The following is a 19,759-nucleotide window of genomic DNA, read 5'->3' as shown; positions in this document are numbered from 1 at the left end:
ATACCATAAGCCCATGTTGATTGTGCCTTTTAGATATTTAAGGATCCTTTTTGCAGCCTTGAGATGTGGGGCAAGACTAAAATCTAGCACATATACACACAACAAACATGATGTATGGCCTGCTTGCAGTTAGATAAAGAAGTTAACCGATTAAACCTTTGTACATGGTTTGATTAACCTTTGGTCTAACTTCATTCTAAGTAGCAGTTAGTTGACATTGGAGTTGTTGCTGCTTTGCAAGCTTCCATCTCAAACTTTTTAAGGATTTCTTTGCAATACTTTGATTGGCATATGAAGATTCCTTCCTTGGATCGCCTAACTTGTAGCCCGAGAAAGAATGAGAGTTCTCCCATCATTGACATTTCGAACTCCTCCTGCATAGCTTTGTCAAAGTCCTCATAAAGTTTGACGTTAGATGAGCCAAATACAATATTATCTACGTATATTTGTACCAAGATAATATCAGTTCTAGGTTTCTTAATAAACAAAGTCTTATCTACTTTACCTCTTTCATACTCATGAGATAAAAGAAAAAGACTTAGCCTCTCATACCATTGACGTGGAGCTTGTTTGAGGCCATACAATGCCTTCTTGAGCTTGTACACACACTCTGGATGTTTGTGATCTTCAAAGCCAAGTGGTTGTGAGACATATATCTCCTCATTAACGAACCCATTGAGAAATGCACTCTTCACATCCATCTGAAACAATTTAAAACCACTCATACAAGAAAAAGCTAATAACAACCTTATCGCTTCCAACCTTGGAACAGGGGCGAAGGTTTCATCATAATCGATGCCTTCAGCTTGATTGTATCCTTTGGCCACTAGTCTCGCTTTGTTCCTTGTAATGATGTCCGAGTCATTAGATTTGTTTATGAAAACCCACTTGGTACCTATCAGATTCATTTGATTGGTTCTCTGAACAAGAGTCCAGAATTCATTCCTTACAAATTGATTTAACTCTTCTTACATAGTTGATGTCCATAATTCATCCTTTAAAGCTTCACACACTGATTGAGGTTCAATCTTTGAAACAAATGCGGAGTGATTACAGAACTCCGCTACATGCCTTCTGGTTGAAACTCCTCTATGGATTTGACCTATGATGTTGTCAATGGACAGATCCTTAGGAACGTTCTAGTCTTTTGGCAAATCTTCCTACTGCAGAGTTTCAATCGGTTGAATCGAGGATTCAATCGGTTGAATTTTTGTGTTGTTGTCAAGATTTTTCAAGAAGATGTTTTGATCATCCTCCTCTGTATTGATCTTAGATGCAGCTTGTTCACAATTTTTAGTCTCATAAAAAATAACATAAATGGATTCTTCCACATTCATAAGCTTTTTATTGAAGATTCTATATGCATGGCTATTAAGAGAGTAACCCAGAAATATACCTTTATCCAACTTAGCATCAAACTTACATAAGCTTTCCTTGCCATTGTTAAGGACATAAAACTTACAACCAAAGACTTTTAGGTGGCTCACATTTGGCTTTCTCCCATTCAGCAACTCATAAGGTGTATTCTTCAGTATAGGCCGAATCAACACTCTATTCATCATGTAGCATGCAGTGCTCACAACATCAACCCAAAAACACTTTGGTAGACCAGAATCATCTAGGATTGTCCTTGCAAGCTCCTCTAGAGACCTGTTCTTCCTCTCCACCACACCATTCTGTTGGGGTGTTCTTGGTGTAGAGAAGTTATGAGAAATCCCCAATTTGTTACAAAAGTTAATGAACTTTTCGTTTTGGAACTCCCCTCCATGATCACTTCTTATGGCTCCTATGTTGCTGCAGCACATATTCTGAAGTTTCCTTGCAAGCTTCTTAAACTCTGAATATGCATCCTTCTTTGTATGTAGAAAGAGTGTCCAAGTGTACCTGGAATAGTCATCTACAACAACAAGACCATATAGATTTCCTCCAAGACTCATAGTCGTAGAAGGACCGAAAAGATGCATGTGCAAAAGTTCAAGGGGTTTTGAAGTTGAAACACAATTTTTCAAAGGAAAAGATTTTCTAGATTGTTTCCCCCTTTGACATGCTTCACACACATGTTCTTTTTCAAATTTGAGTTTGGGTAAGCCATAAACCAGTTCATTTGATACAAGCTTATTGAGATGATTCATATGAATATGAGCAAACCTTTTATGCCATAACCAAGACTCTTCATGCTTTGATAGAAGACAATCTAATGATGCATGACTAGATATATCAAGTAGATAAATGTTACTAGATCTCTTACCAATGAGAAGAACATCCTTTGAATTAGGTAAGCGTATCTCACATGAGTTGGTCCTAAAGGTCACTTGATAACCTCTATCACAAAGCTGACTGATGCTAAGCAAGTTGTGCTTCGACCCTTCAACATAGAGCACATCATGTATAAGCAAACTCCTTTCGTCACCTATTGTGCCTTTGCCGAGAATTCTTCCCTTGTTATTGTCGCCGTAGGTTACATGGCCATCTGGTTTGAGAGAAATGATGATGAACCTGGATGCATCACCTGTCATGGGTTTTGAACAACCACTATCTAAATACCATAAGTGTTGTTGGCTCTCCACACTACCCTACAAAAGAAACAAAATCAAGTTGCCAAATCTGGTCCCCTTGTGAATTTGGGTCCATAGGTGTTAATGTGTTTCCAAGAATCATTAGGCTCTTTAGGAACCCATTTCAGAATACCCTTAGGTACATAGAACTTTCTGATTTTGTAGAACCTAACAGAATGTCCCTTTTTCATGCAATAGAAACAACAAAAAACCGGTTGTTTCGATGCTTTAACCGATTGTTTTTGAGTGAAAGTTGAAAAAGGTTTTGTGCACCCACTTTTTTTGCTTTGGGGGTTAAAACCCAAGCCATATTTTCCAAAGACACATGTTTGGGATGCCAACACATTTTCAAAATTTGATTTTCCTTTCGAAATAACATCAATTGTTTTCACAAGATATAAGACTTTCTCTTGAAGAGACTCACAGTTTTTGCAAAAAATTGAATCACATTCGGAAGATGATTTTTCATTCATCAAACCAGAATTTTCTAAATCAGTTTTTGATTGATTCAAGTTTTTTTCCAAAACTGTGATTTTCATTTTCAACCTTTTGTTTTCACACTTCAATCGGTTATTTGAAAAAGTAAATATCTTCATGTATTTCTTGGAAAACATCAAACAATTGAAAATAACTTTTATTAGAAGAGGTTGTACTTACTTAACTTAATTATGATTCTCCCTTGGTCATTAAGCAGATTTCCACTTTATTTTCAGAAGAGATTGAGTCAACAGATGACTCTTCTTTATCTACCAAGTCACTCCTTGGATTCTTGTGCAATTCCTCAAGTCTGTCCTACATTCCTTTAGCTGTAGTGCATTCTGAAACCTTGAGCAGTACATCAGAGTCTAGAGCAGACACAATAATATGATGTTCCATACAATCAAGATGTTCCTTAGAAGATTCATTAATTTCAGGCATATGCACATAGGTATTATTTGAAATAGCATTCCAAATATTCTTATTTAAGGATTGAATAAAGAATTTCATTCTTATGCACCAAATAGGATAGTTTTGACCATAAAACAAGGGTGGTTTGTTCAAAAAGGCACCTTCCCCAAAAAAACTTTTACCAGCCATCAAGATTTTCAAAAAACCAGAAATCAGAAAACTTGAATAACTTTCAATAACCAGCTTTTGATGCCAATTGTTAGATTTGATGGCTACAACAAGAGCGGGGGGGGGAGGGTGAATTGTTTTCAAGCTATTTTCACAAATACTTGGCTTAGAATAAAACTTTTTCAATCAACTCAGAAAAGCAATTCATAAAACTAATCAAATTACCAAACATAATCAAAAGCAGAAATATAATCGGTTAAAATAACAGTTCAACCGGTAGTTTATGACAGCGGAAAATACAAACAAATATAGAGAGAATTACACACAAAGATTATACTGGTTCCCTCTATGACAGAGCTACATCTAGTTCTCAGTCAAACCACTGAGTTTTCACTATGCAATCAATCACAGATTACACAAACACCACACACAAGAAGGTGACTTTGAATCCCACAAAGCCTACTCACCCTTCTTGCACACAACAACCACTTCAAGCCAGAATCCCACTAACTTTACAGGACTTTACACAGTTATATCAACAATTACAAGAACTTGAACGGGATTAGAAAACACCTAATAAAACACAATACACCACCACCCTATTGATCAGTTCTTTCAAAGATAGCAAAGCACAAGGCAATCTTGCTAAAAACTTGGTTGAAACCTTTTCACAAACAATTTCGTAATCTCTCAAATCAATCTTTGTTCAGAGTATCAAAAGTTTTTGTTTCAACAATCTTTAAACGTTTGAATAAAAAACATATTTATAAACCTTGAAATGCTAACGTTAAAGCAAAACTGTACAATCAAATCAGTTCAAACAGATTTTCAAAAAGCTGTTACAACCACACATTTAATCGTTGAAAACCACGAAATAATCGGTTGAATGCTCTTGTCAGTTATAAAACAATTTTAAAACCTTCTTTGCTAGCTAAGTTACAAACAACCGATTATCTCGACATTTGAATCGGATGTTTTTCCCTTTGCATGGAAAAACACTTGAATCTTTTAAACTGATTGAAATGAGCTTTGTCTGAGTTTCAAAAACTGATCTTACAAAGATTCTAAACCCAAAACCAAAACCTAAACCTAAAACATCACACAACTTCAGGCTTCAATTGGATTTGGCACATCAAAGCTTCCCATCTTCGACAAACTTACCCTTTTGAGAAGTGCTTGTTGTGTCCTTAGTTATCTGTCGGTTTGTATCATGACGCCTATCTTCAAAGTTATGCACTCTCCAATCTTGGTATTCTTCTTGACTCCCATAGTGCGTGTAACTTCTAAAGGCTCTTCCTTGTTCCCATCTCCTTCCTCTATGTTGTTTTTCTTGAGCCGATTCTAGTCTTTGCAACCTTTCCAGCAATTGCCTCATCTCCTCCTTTTTTTTGGGGGGCAAGGTCCTCTTGGTTTCTGCAAGTTCTCCCAAACGAAAAGCCTTTTGAGGGGATTGTGGCTTTGAAGATTCTCCCGAAGACAAATGCGCCATAATTTGCACCAAAAAGGAAAAAAACAATTAGTGAAAAAAACAACAATTTTATCCACTCCTCACTTGTGTCACTCAACAATTTTATTAAAGGAGAGAAGAATTGCAATGCACTCAAGAAATATTTGCACTGAAAATGCAAAGGTCCACACTTGGTAGCAAGCACTTCAAGTGAAAGATAACAAAGCTCTTACACCTGCTTACTCAAGATTCCCACAACAAAACTTAAGAAAATTTGAAAGACAAGGAAGAAAATATTAAAAGAAAGAAAGCTAAACAAAATTGGAAATAAGATGAAGACAAAACTTTAACAAGCCAAGCAAGAAAAGCACGAAAAAGACTCAAAAAAACTTAAACTTTAATTATGAAGATTTGGAATTTCTTAGAAATTGAGAAAGTAAGAGGAATTAAATTCCACAGTTCTGAACACAATTTTCCATATACTAGAATCCTCTTTAGAAATTTGCAAAGTGAAAGTTGAAATGTGAATGCTTCTCAAAACTCTTTTATCTTTGTTTTTCTTTATGGATTCATAAGTCCCATATCCTTTTTGTATGCATATTTTTTTGTTGTCATTCCACTTTCACTTTTCAAAAAGGTGTTAGGTTTGGATTCAAATATATGAACACTTGCATTCTATGTTTGGAAATAAATCAACCACTACTCACACAACTTCCCATTTGTTTTTTTTAACTCTTCACAATTAAAATCAAAATAAGTAGAAAGACTCCTAGAACACTAAGAACAAAAAGACTCAAACAAAATATGTAAGGAAAAAAATTTGACAAAAAATAAAATTCATAGTGGAATTTAAAGTGCTTAATGAATAAAAATTGTGGAATTGTAGAAGGCAAAAATGTAAAGGCGAAATTTAAATTGCTTTAAGGTAAAAGCAAGAATTTAAATGTGCTAGAAAAAAAATTACCAAAAATAACTCAATGCAAATAAGCACAAAATAACCATGCTCTGAATACCACATGATGTGAGTTGATTTTAGGATTACACATTTTTAATTGGTTGCTCTTGTTTATAATATTTTATTTAACAATTTAAGCTGAGAACCTTAAGAAGATTCCCACTGGACACGAACTTAACTTCACCAAGTGGTTAAGTAAGTGTGAAGGTTCATTTTAGAAGGGTAAAGAGAAAAAGACAATTAAGATGGTGTGAATGATGCAAGGGTGGAAATTAAAGAGCATAAGATGAAGAAAGGAATGAAGAAGATGACCGAATGGAAAAATATACAAACAAGAACATAAAGAACAATGTAAATGGGGGAATGGAAAGGCATGGAAAAGATGAGATGAAGAAAGCTTATGGAGATTGGGAAAGATGAACACGCCACTTAGAGGGTGGGAAACTCCAAGATAAGCGAGGAAGAGACACCAGTTGAAATGCTCACACACTCAAGATAAGACCCCAATTCATTTAGGAGACAAAGCTCACTAATCACTCAAGCAGAGTTTCTTTATTATTTTTAAATCTAGGTGAAAATACATGAGGCAAGACACCCTATTTATAGGAAAGGGTGCCTTGGTGGGCAAGATGGGGGAGGGGTAGAAAAGGTATATGAGAGGGGCGACCTAGGGGTTTGACCTATGTCAATGTTGCCCCTTAGTCCTAACTTCTAGAAGTTAGGGCTACCTTATAACCCTAATGGACTAGGCACAAGCTAAAATGACAACTACACCCCCAATTATTCTAAATGGACCTTACTCTACTGAAATTAAAAACAAAGAGACTAGTTGGTGCTCAACTCCCATAGTTTGGGCTCTTCTCCTGGTGATCCTCCGAGGAATGATGGGCCTTGAAGCACTGACTAGTGGTGGGTCCTTACCTAGCCCTGGATCCTTTGTCATGCTCCTACTCATCCTTTTGGAGGGTTGGCCTTGGTCAGTGGATGCTCTATTCTCAGGTCTTCATCACCATCCGAAGTAACTTTTCTCTAGGAGAGAGAAAAGAGTAATGAGAGGCCATGGATGCGGATGAGGATGTTGCTTTTAAATTGGCTCATATATTTTTTTCTTTGTGAAAACATTGATTTTATAGAAACAAATATGGGATTAAGAGACTTCCATATCAGCCTTAACGTATGTCCCTTCTTCATTGTTCCATTGAGGTTCTTTGAAGTTCATGACAAATAATCATCACCCTTTTCACATTTCTTGTTTATTTTACAGATCGTCATAAACATCTAGACTCACAAACTCTAATTACTACTGCACATAATCCTGATGTGAGTACTGCTACCAACAAATCGATTGTGACATGTTCTCACTGTATAAAATAAATGGTCATCATACAAAATAAAATATAATCTTACTCCCACAATAAACATGGAGAAAGAAATGATGGTTCAACTCTTGCTACATATAATCTTTAATTGATTAATAATGTAAAAGATTTTACATTCTTAATGCATGATCATCATAAAGTAAAAAAAATAAAGTATAAAATTGTGTTCAGCCAACCGTTAAAAAATAATTTATAATAAATACAAGTGTTATGATTGGAGGCAATGTGTGTTTAGATTGGAGGAAATGGATCTGTATGACTAGTGTTAAGGAGGCGGCCATTGGGTTATCATTGGAAAATGCTTCTATGATATGATGAAACCCAAATATGCACTAAAAGAGATAGTTGTAATGAAAAATATGTAATGGAACAAGTAGAGGGATCAAGGTTTGATTACATCTCATGCTCTATTATTTTTATAATCACCTCATATTATCAATCACTAACTATAAGCTATTATATTAAGAAGGTTTACAAATCTAAAGAAAGAAATAATATTGTTGAAAAACACTATATTTAAACCATTGTCACATCCTTACATTCCATTTAGAATTCGTTTCCCTCCTTACAAATACAATGATAATGACAGTGTATATAGAAACTTACCGGAGTAACTTTTTCCTAGGAGAAAGAAAAGAGTAAATATAGGTTATGGATGCTAATGAGAATATTGCTCTTAAATTGGGTCATATTTTTTTTTTCATCTGAAAACATTGATTTTATAGAAACATATATGGGATTAAGAGACTTTCATATCATCTTTTGAGGTTCTTTGAAGTTATGATAAATAATCATCACTCTTTTCACATTTTCTTGTTTCTATTGGAGATCATCATAAACATCTAGGCTCACAAACTCTAATTACTATTGCACATGATCTGATGTGAGTACCAGAAATCTCATGTGACATGTTCTCACCATATAAAATAAATGGTCATCGTCAAAATAAATTATCATAGTACAAATTAAAATATAATTTTAATCCCACAATAAACATGAAAAAAGAAATGATGCTTCAATTCTTGTTAATTATAATCTTTAATTTATTATTAATATAAACAATTTTACACTCTTAATGCATGATCATCAAAAGTAAAAAACTGATTATAAAATTTTCTTCAGTCGTAAGTTAAAAACTAATTTATTATAGATACAATTATTTTGATTGGAGGCAATGGATTTGTATGAGTTGTTTTAAGGAGGTGCTTCTATGATTCTCCTTATGATGGGACCCAAATATGCACTAAAAAAGATAGTTGTAATGAAACACTAAATGTGTAATGGAACAAGTAGAGGGATCAAGGTTTGATTACATCTCATGCTATATTATTTTTATAATCACCTCATATCATTCAACACTAAATATAAGTTATTATATTATGCAGGTTTAGGAATTGAAGGAGAGAAACAATATGGTTGAGAAACACTAATTTTAATCCATTGTCACATCCTTACATTCAATTTAGAATTCGTTTCCCTCAGTAAAAATACAAAGATGATGACGGTACATATAGAAACCTACCTGAAGTAACTTTTTCCTAGGAGAGAGAAAGGAATAATGAAAGGCCATGGATGCTGATGAGGATGTTGCTCTTAAATTAGCTCATATCTTTTTTTCTATCTGAAAACATTGATTTTATAGAAACAACTATGGAATTAAGAGACTTTCATATCATCCTTAACATATGTCCCTCCTTCACTGGTCCATTGAGGTTCTTTAAAGTTCATAACAAATAATCATCACCCTTTCCACATTTCTTGTTTATATTAGAGATCGACATAAACATCTAGGCTCGCAAACTCTAATTACTATTGCACATGATCCTGATGTGAGTACTGCTACCAACAAATCTCATGTGACATGTTCTCATCGTATAAAATAAATGGTCATCGTACAAAATAAAATATAATCACACTCCCACAATAAACAGGGAGAACGAAATGATGGTTCAACTCTTGCTAATTATAATCTTTAATTGATTAATAATGTAAACAATTTTACACTCTTAATGCATGATCATCATAAAGTAAAAAATTGAGTATAAAAATTTGTTCATAGAGAAGTTAAAAACTAATTTATTATAGATACAAGTGTTTTGATTGGAGGCAATGGATCTATATGAGTAGTGTTAAGGAGATGGCAATTGGGGTTTTATTGTTCAGCCTTAAGTTATTTATCTTCTTCATTATTCCATTAAAGTTCTTTGAAGTTCATGACAAATAATCATCACCCTTTTCAAATTGCAAAGGCGGCAAATGGGGATGGAGTGTGGGCAAAGTGTGAAGAGGTTGCAATGGGAGTGTGAAGAGCTTGTAGTCGAAGTGTACGAACGATAGGAAGGAAAATGAGATTTTATTTTTGGGTCTTTTGTGGTTATTTTTTTATTGCATTGCTTATGTGCTGAGGTATTTTTTTTATTGGTTAACTTTTGGTGCATACTGTTGCATTAATTTATTAGTAATTAACAATTATTGGTTTTGTCAAATTGTATGGGATTGACCAGTGAGTGTGGAAGAGGGAGTTGGAGAATCTACTCATGGTACAAGTGAGTGAGAGAACTTACTTGAGCAACATAAAGTGTGTAAAAAGAATGTTGCAGATAACGAGAAGAGAATACTTGATTTGGATAAGCAACTGAAAGAGGTCCAACAACTTCTTCATAAAGAAAAGTAGTGGTCAGTAGGATTTGTTTATAATGAAGGCAACTGAACCTCTAATGGTCTAAGTTCATCTTGTTTGGATATTTTTAAGATTTATAGAAGAATTTGTTCACTTTAATGTGACATGAAACGCTAAATGAATATACTGAATGTTTAACATAAATTATCTTAGTCATTACTTGATTTGTTGTTTTTGCATGATTGATGAATTGGTGTTAAATGTTGTTGTAGTGTTATTTTCGACATTGAAAATAATATATTGACAAGAATGGACTTGCAATCATTAATCCCGTGCTCAAGAGTTGACAACATGGTAGAATTTTACATACCGCTGTGTTTGTTGTATGTAGTTATATTATTTACTTATTTATGTTGAATATAGTTGTAGGTTATGTTATTTGTAACGAGTTGTTCAATCTGAATGGTGAAGCGGTTTTCATTCAATCCTTTTTTTTTTTGCGGTTAGTGTGGATTTAAATTTGTTGTTATTTGTTTGAAGGTTTTAGTAATAGTAATAATAGAGTTGGTTCTTGCAGACTCGTGTAATTGAAGAGATGAACGTGAAAGGGGAAACAATATCCTGAACCAGTTTTGATTACACGTCCTTTTACAGGAAAGGTTTATTCCTATATAAAGGAATATCTTATTGTGATTTTGTAAGTCTATATTAGTGATGTTCTGTGTAAATAAAGTTGTTGTTGTTTAGAATGTCGATGTTCACTGTAAATTTAAAATTTTGCACTTGTTTGTAGGTGTTTGTACCAACAGTGTTCAATGACCACTGGTGGATGTACACACTGAATTGTGGCACGAGGCAATTGCATGTGCTAGACTTGATTAGTTATACAATTGAAGGTCGACAACAAATTGATAAATCAATGGTAAATAGTTGCATGTTTTTGAATAGTTAATGAATTCATTTGGTTTGGATTTCTTTATGATTCTTGTTATATTGCATGTTGTACGTTGATCGACTCCAACACCTTCATGAAATTCTTGACGACTTCTCTTGAAAGAGTGGTTGTCAAATTACATTGATAAAAGAAAAGGTTCCCCTACAACCAAACGGGTTAATATTGAAAATGATAGTATTATTTATTCTGATTTTATATGAATTTTAATTGTTGTTTATTTAATAATTTATTTGTTCTATGCAAATTTGAGTGTGGTGTTTTAGTTGTCAAATATATGGAGTTGTGGGATGGTTTATAGAGATTGGATGGGAATAACTTTCCTTATTACACCACAGTAATAGTTACTTTCATCAATTTACACTTTTAATTAGGAGTTTGGTAATTGGAAACTGATTCCAACATATACTATTTAGGAGGACCTTCAATGCTTTCGTCAGAAAATGCTTTGGTCTTGGCTGCTAGATGATCATAATGTTCAACGAAAAGTTGTGTTGAAAGATCTGGAATTGGATTGTTGTTAATGATGATGTATTTTTTGTTGTAATTGAACAGTTTGGTTTTTATTTATAGAAATGTGTGACTTATTTTGAGTACATGTGAACAATATATACATTTGTTGGATGAATGCAAGAAATTTCAATTTAATTTAAGTTATTAAATTCATGGAAATGTTGAATGAAATGCAAGAAATTTTAGTTGTCCTTTTTGTGTAAGAAAGTATGCATTGTACAAAGTCTAATAATGTAGTATATCATATTTTTGCTAAACATGTGTAATTGGACCACCTAAATATGAAGTTGTATGTTAATATTCACTGATATTGAGTGTTTTTTTTTAGTGAAAGCATTTATTGATACTCTTGAACATAGAGGTAAGTGGTGACCTCAGTTTGTATGAGTGGTGACCCATGGTAAGGCTTCTCAAGGGTCATGTGTTTCATTTTGGTTATTGGGATTCAAGAGTTGGCAATGATTGATGTGTGTCAAGGCACCACAGTGGAGCATAGGAATGTGAATTTGGTGATTTGAAGCATGTATTTGTACTCATTGGAGACCTTGTAGGGGTAAGTGGTGACCCATGACAAGGTTTTGGTAGGGTCATTTGTTTCATTTGGTTTATTAGGAATCACGCGTTGGCAATGCATCATGTGTGCAAAAGCACCTCAATGGAGCATAGGAATATGAATTTGGTGAGTGAAAGCATGTAGTGGTAGTCATTGGAGACCTTGTAGGGGTAAGTGGTGACCAATGGCAAGGATTTTGCAAGGTCATATGTTTCACTTTGGTTATTGGGATTCAAACTTGGCAGTGCATGATGTGTGTTAAGCACCTCAGTGGAACATAGGAATATGAATATGGTTATTGGTGACCTTTTATGAGTAACTGGTGACCTCAGTTTGTTTAAGCGGTAACCAATGTCAAGGTTTCTGAATGCTCATGTGTTTCATTTGGGGTATTGGGAATCAAGCGTTGGCAATACATGATGTGTGCCAAGGCACCTTAGTGGAGCATAGGAATGTGAATTTGGTGAGTGAAACCATTTACTGGTGGTCATTGGTGACCTTGTAAGGGTAAGTGGTGACCTCGGTCTGTATAAGTAGTGACCCATGCCATGGTTCTGCATGGTCATGTGTTTCATTTGTGTTATTGGGAATCAAGTGTTGACAGTGCATGATATGTTCCAAGGCACCTCAATGGAGCATAGGAATGTGAATTTAGTAAAAGCATGTAGTGGTGGTTATTGGAGACCTTGTAGGGGTAAGTGGTGACCTTAGTCTACATAAGTGGTGACCAATGGCAAGGATGTTGCAAGGTCATATGTGTTAGAATGAAAGGCTTTAAACAAAAGGAGGTGAATTGTTTAATGAATTATTTTCGAAAATATTGGACAAGAATGAAGATTTATGAAGAATCACAGAAGAAACAAATAGATTAGCCAAGAAACAAAATTGTTTTAAATTGATTCCAAAAAATCAATCGGTTGTTTATGCGAATCAATTGATTATTTTTATCAGCAATTTATAAAAACACAGCTCAAATAGTTTTAAGGAGTGAGGGAAAGAGAGATTCACAAACAATGTTTATACTGGTTCACTCTTACACCAAGAGCTACATCCAGTCCCCAGAAACCCTTGGGTATTCCATTAAGTAATCAACCACAGATTACAACACACAAACACCAAAGAGGTGATCTTGAACCCTCCAAGAACACTCACCCTCTTTGATACACAAACACTACAAGTCAGAACACCCTCTGACTTTAGACACCAGTACCTTACAAGTTTAACAAAATGAAATGAATTACAAGTAAGAAAATGAAAGATCACACTTGGTAGAAAAGGATTACAACAATTTCCTATTCCATTCTTAACTAAAGCAAAGTCTTAAGAAATCTTGCAATCTTGAAAAACTTTTATCATTTTGGTAATCTGATCTCTCTTAATTTCAGAGATGTAAACATCAGTTACATGGCCTAAAATAATAGTCGTTTAAGACTTTTAATCAAGGGTCAAAACAATTTAGAATCATGGAAAATAGATTTACCAGACCTAATCTATTTTGTTAAGATTTTTTAAAAAACAATTGATTGAAAGATCGATTCAACCGATTGAATTGGCCTTGACTACGAGGTCAGCCAATTTCAGTTTTTTCAAATCCTTTTAAAAACCACTAAGTGTAAAACAACCGATTGAAATGATAAACCAATAGGTTTGAAAAACATTTTCTTTTGAAAGAACTTGATTGATTCAGTTTCAGATTAAGCAAAGAGTGGATTGACAAATTCTAATATACCCAGAACCCATGCTTACAAGCATAAATCTAGTCTTCAAGCAATCTTCATGGATTTGGAGACATCAAAGCTTTAAGTTCAATAATCTCCCCGTATTTGATGAAGACAAATCCCTGGTTTGCTTGGGATGTTCTGTTTGAATTTGAAAATACCTGCAAAACAAAAAAATGTGCATGTACTAGAGGTAATCATTTGCAGATATCATTAGCACCACAAAACCAATTTTCACTTGGTGATTCCCACAAGGAAAATTAGTAAAATCAGTGTGGAAACTAGTGAAAGCAAGGTGCAAATCAGAGTTTATGCATCAGTTTAATCAGAGTAAAGCAGTAGCTACCTAATCCATATAAACTAGTTTTAAAGCAGGATATGTAGCAGATATTAGCACAATACCAACCACATTACAAACCATATACTTCTCCCCCTATTTTTTTCACAAATAGAATAAAAGGAGGGATAAAAACAACATTAAAAAGAGAACAAAATTTGTTCAGATGATAAACCAAAAATAGAAAGAAGGCATAAAATTTTCTTCAATCTTTTTGGCCATATTGTAGCTCAAATATCCGATTCTGCACAACCTCAATCTGCTCATCCAGGCTTTGAAACCTTGCCACACAAAACTCATGATGAGCTCTTTGATCATGTGCAAAGTTGTCCAACCTATTCACCATAAGCCTTTCAAATGGAGACATGGATATGATTCGTTCTTCCATGTTTACATCACTTGGACCAACTTCATAGGCACTAACAAGTTCATTACCAGTAGCAGCAGCTTCCCCTTCATTCTCTTCTTCAATGTGAGCTCCACTTGGTGAGCCAGCTTGGTCACCATCTTTGATCACCCATCTTCCACCAACTTTGGTGAATCCCATCTTGCTTAGGGAGCTAATGTTGATTTCACTTGAGGTTTTGACAATTTCAGATTGCTCTTCCTCCAAATCCACTTCAAAATAGTGCAAAAATTTAGAAATTAAGACAGCATAAGGGTAGTGGTAGTCACTTAACCTTATTGACTTTTGCATATGCTCCTTGATGATGTGAATCTAGTTAATCTTCACTTTGTTTATAATACAGTAGATGAGCACAAGTTCCTCTTCGGTTAACATTGAATGATTGATGCCTCTTGGAGTTAGCATCCATGAGATAATGAAGACAATGAGCCTTTCATTCAGATTCAACCCTCCCACAGAAAAGTTTCTTATTGTTGATTGAAGATTCTTTAAGCGGCTCTTGTAAAATTGCATCTTGTTGAATTCTTCAACAAAACCTATATTTCTTTTGTTGATCCTCAACCCAACATGTTTTAAACCAGTGATTGCAATCTAGACTTCATGATTGATCTCCATCTCCACCCCTTTCACATGTGAACAAATATTGTCACCAATGATTTGGAAATTAGTGTAGAAGACTCTTACCAAATCTGGGTAGATGTTCCTTGACATTTCAAGGAATCTTTTCAGCAATTGTTCCTTCAGAAGACTCCTCACTTCCATGAGTTTTTGTTCCTTCAGCTAGTTGAAGGTGATAAGCTTTGGATTGTTGATCACCTTCCTACTTGTTTCATGGAGATACTTCTGAATTTTCTCATCCTTTCCTGAGAACCATCCTTCTGAATGCCCACCCCTCTTTATTCCATGGGCTTTCATCCTTTTAGAGGAAGGAAATGTGGAATACATGGAGGAAGAGGGAGATTTCTGAAACAAGAAAAAAATTGTAGTAGATTTGAGAAGAGACAAGAGATATGGGCAATAGGTTGATTTGGTGAAGAAAAACAACTGCATAAAGCATTGTTATATATTTTGGCTTTTAGTGGGTTGTTTTCCTTAAGAAAAAGAGTCTTGTTCAGAGGCACACAGTACCATGTCAGTCAGCAACAAAAATCACATGGAAAGCACATGTAGACTTTGACTAGTCATAAAGGCTCTTAATTTTCCAAGAAGCTATAGAATATATTCCATTTATGACAAATTTAACTTCCTTTCAGAGCGAAATCAGACCCATGATAAATGCAATTTGACTGGTAATAGCTTAGTGAAAGAATTTGCAACAAAAGCAATGCATATAGAATTGAATCCAATTTAATGCAATGTTGTCAGGGGGGAAACAATCGGTTGTTTCATGAAAACAATTGGTTGTTTTTCTGTGACAACAATTAAGACATTTCACACACCAAGGGTTATTGGCACAGAAGAACCAGAATAGACATGCATATACTACCTTTCCATAGATGAGTGATTTTGTATTTAAAGGCATCTAATGAGACCATTCATAATTCATGTGAAGGAAAACATCATTTTAAAAGAAAACTCTTATTCTTTAAAGAAGGTTTTACTGTCAAATAGTTATGATACATGATTAAAGAAATCCACATGACATTCAAGCAATCAGAATACAAATAAGATTGCAATAAGAAGTCCAGGTCAAATCTTCTCTTTCCAACTTGATTCTCTAGCTCAAGGATTCTGAATTCTTTTAGATAACCTGCAAAAGAATTAAGATCAAGCACCAAGATTTAGTCCCCTTACAAATTTGGGTCCATTGGAATTAATTTGGTCATGAGAACCCTTAAGATTCTTAGGAGTCCACTTTAAAATACCCATGGGAACAAAAAATTTCCTCACTTTACAGAACCTGGCAGAAAGGCCTTTTCTCATACAATAAAAGCAAGAAACAACCGGTTGTTTTGACTTTTCAATCGGTTCTTTTTCTACAATGTTTGAAAAAGGTTTTGAAATGTCACTTTTCTTGCTTTGGGGATTAAAACTAAGTCTAGATTTGCAAAGACACAATTTTTAGATGCTAATACATTCTCAAAGTTGGATTTCCCTTTTGAAAGTTTATCCATAGTTTTCACAAGATAATGAATCTTATTTTCAAGAGATTCACATTTTTCACAAAAGCTTGAGTCACACCCACAAGAAGAGTTTTGTAAATCAGTTAAAGAGTTTCAAAATCATTTATGGAGTTTTCCAACTCTTCTTCTAAGGTTTTGACTCTAGTTTCCATCCAGTTATTTAAGCCTTTCAACCTATTGTTTATGAGGGTCAATCTATTAGCTTCTTCATGTGTTTCTTTGAAAGCTTCAAGAAGCTACCTATAATTTTCAACATCAATGGAAGAGTTTGAACTTACAGTACTTGATTCATATTCTTCCTTTACCTTCAAACACAAATTGACTTCTGCATCTTTTGAGGAGGAGTTAGAGGAATACACCTCATTATCTTGCCAAGTTATGTATGCTTTCTTGGCTTTGCCTTTCCTCTCACTTTTCTTGATTTCCGCTTTCTCTTTGCTCTCACTGTTGGGACAATCTGCTTTGATGTGTCCCTGCTCACCACAGCTAAAACAAGTATACTTGTTAGATTTAAGATAATTTGACTTCTTGCTACTATACCTATTAGAGGAGTGATTCTTGTTGTTATTCTTCTTCAAGAATTTGTTGAATTTCTTGGACAACATGCTGAAGGTATCTTCGTCCCTAAACTTTCAACATCTTTTCTTCTTAGAAAACTTCACCAAAAAATGTTAAAACCATTTGTGAAGACCTTTATTATTCACTTTTATGAAAATTTGAAAACCTTATGAAAACCTTTTTGTGAAAAAAAATGAGTGATCAAAACCATCATTCCAGTGTGCAGGGTAATCTCAGGGAACAAGAGGAAGATAAATTACAAAATACCAAAAAAAAAATTAGCTGCCTTGGGGGACAAGTTTTCCTAATTCTTGAAGAACTAAGATAAATCTAAAAGCAAACATGGAGAGGGGTCTAGTAGAAGAAGGGACAATCATGATGACCGTTTTTCCGAAAGTGATGGGGTCTTTAATATTCATCATAATGTTGACTACTATGAACAACCCCCCTAGGCATCATAGACCTAGAAACCCTACCTTTCCTAAAGAACCAAAGGTAGACCTTCCCTTATTCTATGGAAAATAAAATGCAGAAGAACATTTGGTTTGGGAGATGAAGGTGGAAAAAAAAATTTACTGTCACCAAGTAAACCAAGAGATAAAAGTGTCTCGGGATACTCTGAGCTTTCAAAGCTATGTATTGACAGACTTCTTTAGTCAAAGAACTTAGGATAAATCGTAATCTCCAGATACATTATTAGAATGAACATAGGGTTGTCGTAAGGAAACATCATGTGCCCTCTTAGTATGAGAGAGAGTTGATAAATAAACTCTAAAGACTCCAATATAGAGATATGAGTATAGACAAAAAAAATGGAGTTGCTTTCGATAAGGGTAAATATTAGGGAGGAACCTAGAATAACCATGACTAGGTTTCAAAGTGACCTCAATTATGAAATCCGAGATAGGGTTGAACTTCTACCATATAATGATTTAAATAATTTAGTTCAACTATGTGTCAGGGAAAAACAACAACTGAAAAGAATATTTATCTATAGGAAAGACTACCCAGAAACTTCCTATCCTAGAATGAATTCCAAGAGGGAAGACTACCCCTTTGAATTGAAATATGAGAGCCACTTGAAAAAATAAGAGAAAGGGGAAAGCACAAGGAAAAAGAAAAAGAAAGGGAAAGAGAAAAATAAAAAGAAAAATCTAATTATAGGGAACCCTGTAAAGAAACTAAAACAAGAGGTGTTTGATGACTTTTTACGCCAAGTTCACCGCGTTGTCCCAAAGGGTAGAATTAGCCACTCATGATGACTATTATATGCAGGGAGAGCATGAAAAGAAGATTCAGGATGTTTCTCCTTGATGACTGCCTCCTCTAATATTTCTAACTCTTCTTATTTTCCCAATTGGGTTACAAGTCACTGAATGGTGTTTTCCTCTCAATCTTGCACCCTAGGGTTGTGCCTCAAGCCCCCAATTTAACCTAAACTTCTTGGGCTTAATTGGATTCTCCCTCAAGCAAGATTGAGCGAGCTTGAGTAAGCAAAACGTCGTCCAACCCAACTTTACTGGTTCTATCTTGCTCAAGCGAGATATAGCTCGCTTGAGCGAGCTCCCTTGGTGGTGAAATGGCTCTTTTGCACATTTGGGCAGCTTTGGTGAGTGTTGATGCTTTCCAACTTTCTCTTTTTAGCTTTGTATATTTTCCTTTTGCCCAATTATCTCCATTTTCCCCTAGAATCCTGAAATTATCACAAAATTTGAGAATAAATCGTTTGTATTCAAATAAAAAACATAAACTATGAAAAGGTATGTACTGGACAAGAGCGCTAAGGGCTCAACGCTCGGTGGTCAAACCTCGTTACATGGCACGAACGGGTTAGCTCGACTCTTTGGCCAGAATAGCGGGCCATGTAATTGGGCCCTAGTTGTATGTGTAAGTCCATTTTTATATAATTAAGGTAATCGTTTGCATGTAAAACCTAGACAGCTAGTGAAGGGTAATTGTGGACCTGGGGTGCACTTAGTGCGTGTGGAGCTAAGTTAAGTAAGTGTTTCCTTTTAAACCTAAGCCCATGTGTTTTAGGGCACGTAGTAGCTAGGTTGCATGTATAACGAAAGATAGCATAACACCATGGGTAGGGTGCCCACGTAAGCACAATGGACCCCTGATGTTAACACATGAGTTGGTACCCTGGAGGTTATTCTGTTATTATTTTATGCACTCCCTGAAGGAAAGATTTCGTTCTATTGCAACACCGAGAGAGTGTGTACCTGAACAAAATATTTTCTTGTTGAGTGTGCTTTCAGTTGAGATTAGATTCTCGTGATGGAAAGTTGTTATAAGAGCTAAGCTATAAAAGGGGCTTGAGACCCCAGGTAAAGGTACGCTGTTTCAAAGACTGAAACTTACTACTTTTTAAATTCTTATAAGCCCTGTACTGACTTGATCGTTGGAGTGAAATCAAAAGGTAGGGCCTCCTCTATTTCAACGGAGCTACGTTCCAGAGCAACAAGAGATAGGATGGATTTATGAAGAAACAGACAAAGCTAGAGCTTGTCATCAGAGTTAACCGGTGAGCAAGTCAACTGACAAGAACATTTGGCGCCCACCGTGGGGCCCGATAAAACCAGAT

The 19,759-nt window shown here is 35.0% G+C and overlaps 1 protein-coding gene across 1 annotated transcript; it reads right to left on the bottom strand.

Moving 5' to 3' along the window:
- Nucleotides 1-14,290: 14,290 nt before the first annotated feature.
- On the bottom strand, nucleotides 14,291-17,219 carry LOC137829073 (protein gar2-like). The gene is made up of 3 exons (XM_068635866.1): nucleotides 16,893-17,219; nucleotides 15,316-15,454; nucleotides 14,291-14,703 (listed from the first exon to the last, which is right to left on the bottom strand). Exons 1-3 carry the CDS (start codon nucleotides 17,217-17,219, stop codon nucleotides 14,291-14,293), a joined length of 879 nt encoding a protein of 292 aa, XP_068491967.1.
- Nucleotides 17,220-19,759: the final 2,540 nt, after the last annotated feature.

Source organism: Phaseolus vulgaris, chromosome 7 (assembly GCF_000499845.2).
Source record: "Phaseolus vulgaris cultivar G19833 chromosome 7, P. vulgaris v2.0, whole genome shotgun sequence".
Taxonomy (NCBI): Eukaryota; Viridiplantae; Streptophyta; class Magnoliopsida; order Fabales; family Fabaceae; genus Phaseolus; species Phaseolus vulgaris.
Note: the sequence above shows the minus strand (reverse complement) of the source record. Positions and strands in the feature narration are given on the sequence as shown.

What these genes read in the sequence shown, in the direction of transcription:
- LOC137829073 (XM_068635866.1), bottom strand. Translation starts at nt 17,219, where the DNA reads ATGTTGTCCAAGAAATTCAACAAATTCTTGAAGAAGAATAACAACAAG. An exon ending in AAGAATATGAATCAAGTACT is followed by an intron (nt 15,455 to 16,892) that starts GTAAGTTCAAAC and finishes TTCTTGTTTCAG; the next exon opens with AAATCTCCCTCTTCCTCCAT. An exon ending in GAAGTATCTCCATGAAACAA is followed by an intron (nt 14,704 to 15,315) that starts GTAGGAAGGTGA and finishes ACTATTTTGAAG; the next exon opens with TGGATTTGGAGGAAGAGCAA.